General features: G+C 41.8%; 1 protein-coding gene across 2 annotated transcripts in view; it reads right to left on the bottom strand.

Annotated features, from left to right (window-relative positions):
• Positions 1–3,045: 3,045 nt before the first annotated feature.
• Positions 3,046–5,506, bottom strand: part of GRB2 (growth factor receptor bound protein 2) — a 66,642-nt gene continuing 64,181 nt past the window's right edge. For both annotated transcript variants that reach the window (XM_044983353.1, XM_044983354.1), the window contains exon 6: positions 3,046–5,346. In XM_044983353.1, the coding sequence (XP_044839288.1) occupies positions 5,161–5,346 (186 nt within the window). In that variant the 3' untranslated portion in view covers positions 3,046–5,160. The remainder of the gene's footprint in view (positions 5,347–5,506) is intronic.

Raw genomic sequence — 5,506 nt, 5'->3', positions numbered from 1 at the left:
ATCATCACCGGCCCGAGGCTTGCTGGGAGATGTAGTCACGCCAGACCTCGCAGCGTAACACAGGGCAGGGCGGGGTGCCGCTCCATCCCCTCCCCACAAGCTGTCATAGGAAAGCATTTGGGGTGATAGGAGGAACAGGTCCCACACTCATCTTGGTCTTTGCAACAGAGAATAAAAAGGAGAGGGACAGTGTAACAGGGTCATCTGCCCCTTTAGAGACCCGGAGCCAGCCAGTCCTGGTCTCAGGAAGAGCCCCCCTTTCAGAACAGGTGCTTGGACCTCCAGAGGTAGGGTGACCAGACGTCCCATTTTTATGGACTTTTTCTTATATAGGCACCTATTACCCCCACCCACGCCCCATTTTTTTCACAGTTGCTATACGGTCACCCTTTCCAGAGGCAATTATCACACCTAGCTTAGAAGGGGCCAGGCATTTGCTATGGAGGATCAAAGCGCTCCATTGAGGGAAGTCCCAGGTAGATGGGCTGTAGAAGAATGGGGGAATACATTTGTTTTGTGGTGGGTTTGTGTTCAAACCCAAGATTTACAAGGATTGCGTGCCCCTGCCCCCCCCCCTTTTTTTTTCCAGCACACCTACCATCTGCTAGCCACCATGTGGACAGGCAAGACATAGTAAGCCCTTATTGAAGGCACAGACTAACTGTGTAAACAATTTCCAGATTATTATGTGGATGTTAGAGCACAGAAGCCTATTAGTCTTCCTATGATTACTTTCTTTCTATCTTTTCTCCCAATGGTATTTTATTACCCAACACTAATCAGTCTAGGAGAGCCACTCCAACCAAGCAGAGCACAGAATAGAGCACTGGCCCACCAGCACCTGACAGAGCAACACCATTTCATTAAGACAGGATTCTCCAACCCACCCCCTAACTCCTTCTGCCCAGCTGGTTTTCCATGAGCTTGTGGTTTTAGTTGTCTAAATTAATGGTAAGAGTGATAAAGCAAATGTATTCACTGTGCAGATTGTACTTTAAATAGTCTTCAACCCTTGAAAATGGGTTATTCCCAATTCACAGATGGAGAAATGGAAGCAGATTAAAATGACTCTCACAGGGCCATTTAGGAGTCCATGGCAGAACTGGTATTAAAATAAGAGTTTCTGGCTCTTAATTCTGCACACAGCTCCTCCCTCTCTCATGTATGTACAAAGCCTGAGTGTCACTAAGAACTGCACCTTTAACATTATGTACTGTACTACTCACAGTGCCAAGTCATTGATAAGTCATGCTGGGTTGGCAGCAAATATTCAGTCACATCATTCACTCACCTTCTAACATGGCCAGCTGACAGTTTTTTTTTGTTTTTGTTTTAAACTTGTGTTAAAATAAAGTCCGATTTCAATATTTCACTTTGAGTCCTGAGATAAGTGTATTTAAAAAAAAATGCACAATTAGGATCATCGTGGTTTTATGTGGAAGCTGATCATTTCTCCAAGGAGTCAAAAAGTGTAAAATATATTGCTAAATATAACAGGCATTAGCTGCATTTTTAACGTATGCCCCATCACATAACTTTGTTCTGTGCCTACAACTTCTGTTCAAACACTCCTTACATATAACATCAGCAGCCGAAGCAGTTGCTCGGTTGCTATGGTGGCAGTAGATATTCAATGGATAGTTAAAGCCCTTTTTATATATAAGATGGCTGACTGCCAGGTCTTGAAATTTTGGCCATATAGCTTTTGCTTTGCTAGTATCAAGTAGGGAGAGAGTCAGGTATGTAGAGATTTTTTAAGCAGCTTCTCCCCTGCCCAGGAGAGCGGGTGAAAGAGAAGAAAGGGGAAGGAGACCTTTAATCTTAATTTTGACATTTGCATTGTCAGGAAAAGGGGATATATGTGTGCACCTAGGGTGGTGGTTGTATGTGCATGTGGGAGAAAGAACCTTAAAGAGATACATGACTTAGAAGGGATTCTGGCCAAAAACAAGAACCAAGCACCATCATTAATATTACACAACCATACAAAATGGCAACAAATGTGTTTTGCTTCCTTTACAAGCCATAAGGAATTTTTCTAAACTTTCAACAGAAGATAAAGACCACTGAGAATGTAAAGGTGTCCCAGTTCAACTTTATAAATGATGTCCAACTCAAACCCACAAGGCAAATGATTGCAAGTTTGGTTGGGATACTGACTTGGCACAACTGAGGAAAAACAATGAAAAATTCTCATTGGATAATTTAGATATTGCCAGAGACAGCGGGCTCCAGAACAGATGTGGTGAAAGAATTCCTAACCAAACAAGAATTTTCTTTGACAATTCAAAGGAGCTTATATGTCAGTCAGCCTTTCAATTATTATGCTTTAAATCCCACTATGGAGTTTGTGAACATAATCTACACAGAACAAAGGGTTGGAGAGAAATCGTACAATTGATATTGATGGAGACAGGTTTTCAAGGACCCTTTCCACCACTGCATTGATACAGCTTATGATGATGATCCAGGCAAGCCATTCTGGTCCCATTTGAATGTGCTTTTGGAACCAACTCATACAATTGGATGTAATCCATAAAGGCCAAAGTGCAAATCGAGCAGGAAAAAAATAATCACTCATTTGTCAGTTGGAAATACAGTTGCTATTCTCACAAGTCAGATTCCAGCATCCCCCCTCATTCTGTCCTTCAGTAAAAAAAGCAGCAATAAACTACTTGGAGATTATCAGTCAGAAGTCATATCGGATACACCAAAGCATTTTCCACAACTGATTCCTTACTGTGTGTCAGCAATTCATGCCCATTTGTGGAGATCAATACAAAGTTTTGAGCAAGGAAGAAGGAAACATCCAGGCTCCACCTACCATTCAGATAATGGACAAAGGATCTCTACTGTCTGCAAGCAGCAGACAGGATTTTTATCTGAACCCAGAAGGCCATGCATGCTAACCTATGCAGTTCTCAATTTATCTATCTTGGTAGGATGAAGGACTAACTCATCTCCTCCTTCCCACAGAGTTACATATTATAAATTAGTTTGCCTGGCTGATGTTTTGCTCAGTTAATAGAAATAACAGACAGATGCTAAAGTGAAGAATTCATTGTATATTTATTATTCACAGTTAATTACTATCTACCAAATGCTGCTGCAGAGTTAAAGGATTAAGTACATAGGCCTTTTTATTTAAACACTGATTTTTTTTAATATATGTACACACAAGACATATGTCTGCAAGGCTGTATGATATACACCAATTTCAAAATAAGGAAACAATCAAATGGTCCAAGTGTAGAATGCCATAGATTCCTTTTCCAATCATTTTTAGAAAGAAAACAAAGTGAATGACAGCTAGCAAGGACAGGGAGAGAAAGTAATACTCTACAGGGTAGCTCTCTCTTTCATCTGCTGGAGAAATGAAGTGTAAGGCAGAGTCCATCTCAGGAATAAAACATTTGTAACACTTAGTACAAAAAAGGCACCCGCCAATACAGGAACGTCTCCGCTTGGGCAGGAGATCTCTGTTGCAGTTTTGGGGTTCATCATTGGGGTGAAGGGTTCAGCCACAGGGCTGCCAAGAGGAAACAATATAACTGAAGATTGGCACAAAGCTCTGCAGTTTGATTTATCTCCTTTTTGTCCAAATCAATGTCAAACTGCTCTGGCAGAGGAGCTAATGGCATTAACGAATGCCACTGAGGTGAGGGGAAGGGGAATGCAGTCACCACACAGCCTGCTGTGAACCAGGAGCAAAAAGTAAGAATCAACTTCTTAAATTGTGTAACACTGGCATGAGGAGGATGGGGTAGGGAGAGAGTGGAGAACAGTGATGCCACCCCCTCTTTTCAAGAACAAGACATGATTGCAAATATTCCCTACCCCAGCCTAAAGGGAGCCAGACTCTTGATTACATGTGTACGTATGGACATTCACTAATACCTTGAAGTGTACTCAAGTACTATTTCTTGAGGTTTCCCTGTAATATAAAGTTTCCTGTCAAGAGGAATGTACATTTCGTCAGACACCTCAGCACTATTCTCTCCCACCATGGTACTTTGATAGAACATCGCCCACCTTCACCCCCAAATATGTTTGCCCATTTCCCATAATACTTAGTCCTGGCTCAGTGCAGGGGACTGGACTAGAGGACCTATTTAGGTCATTTCCAATTCTACATTTCTATGATTCTATTGAACAGTCCTAATGAGGCAATCCTTCTCTCCCTTTTCCTGAGGCTCCTGGCTGCATCTCCCCACCTCTGAGCAACCTGTGCTGCCACTTACAACACTGTAGATGCCTTGTATTTTTCCTTGGAATAAAGAAAGTCAGACAGTAATACAAATATTAAAGCTCCATCTTTTCTGTAGATGTCTTTTTATATTCATTGATAAAACTACCCCTTCTCCCCCCCCTAAAAATATTTACACGTATGAAGAAAAAAACCTCTGGACTGTCCTTTTAACTTAAAAATAATAAAAAAGGAAATACGGGAAAAGGCACTATGGAAAAAAATTACAGACTGTGCTCAACTGTACACCTTTAAGAAAAAAAGCTGTCACCAAAATAAAAGAGAACAGACTGATTGTAGTTTGGAATTTCTCAGAGCAGCTCTGTGACTTGTGAAAAAAAGCTTGTCTCCTTCACTCTGCTATGAAGCTGCTGAGCCTCAGAGGGGAGAGTGGCTAAGGAGAAGGAAAAATAAAGAAAACACCATCTTTTCCCAACCAAAAAGAGCTGAATGCTGAAGGCAAAAAGCAGTTTTGTTTTTTTAAAGGCAGGACAGTGGATTTGGTTCTTCTCTCAAGTCCCTCCATGTCAAATGAAGACTGTTTGCATAGAGAGAAAATACCAGCAGAGTTTCTCCCTTTTCCTTTATCAGCATGGCTAGGACTTTATATGGCATTAAAACTTCATGCACTGATGGACAGAGGAGGGGGGGAAAGGAATAGTGAATGAAAGGGACAACCCAGGAGCAGCTGAGGAAATCTGTTACTTTCTTAAATTTAAAGGTAAATTTTGGCATGTAAGTTGAACTCTCCCTCCCACCCCCAAAGTTCCATACTGAGTGAAGGAAGATCACTTTGTGGTAAGAAGTGATTCAGGTTTTACCATCTTGTGATTTTAGATCACCGGCTGTAGTTAGACTCTGTATGTGTATTTACTGTTTCTCTGGTTTCTTTAAATAATCTCTAATATTTATCTCTAGATGTTCCGGTTCACTGGGGTCACGTAGTTGCGTGGAAACATGCCCGTCTGTCCGTGACAGGCTCCTTTCCACCAGTTGGGATCAGAATTGTCGAGGACCTGGATAAAGTCTCCACGGCGGAAGCCGAGTTCACCTTCCTCCTGGGGGTCGAAATCGAAAAGGGCCTGAACGTACGTGGGTTGCTGCATGGGGAAAAAACCAAGAGAGAGAGTCATTCACAGCATACAAATCTCCCATAGGCTGCATTCTAGCTCTGCAACAGAGTTCAGATGCCACTAGTAAATATTTGGGCTGTTTCATTTCTCTGCAAATTGCCTCTTTCATCATCTGTGACAAGATGCT

The sequence above is a fragment of the Mauremys mutica genome, chromosome 12, assembly GCF_020497125.1.
Source record: "Mauremys mutica isolate MM-2020 ecotype Southern chromosome 12, ASM2049712v1, whole genome shotgun sequence".
NCBI lineage: Eukaryota > Metazoa > Chordata > Testudines > Geoemydidae > Mauremys > Mauremys mutica.
Note: the sequence above shows the minus strand (reverse complement) of the source record. Positions and strands in the feature narration are given on the sequence as shown.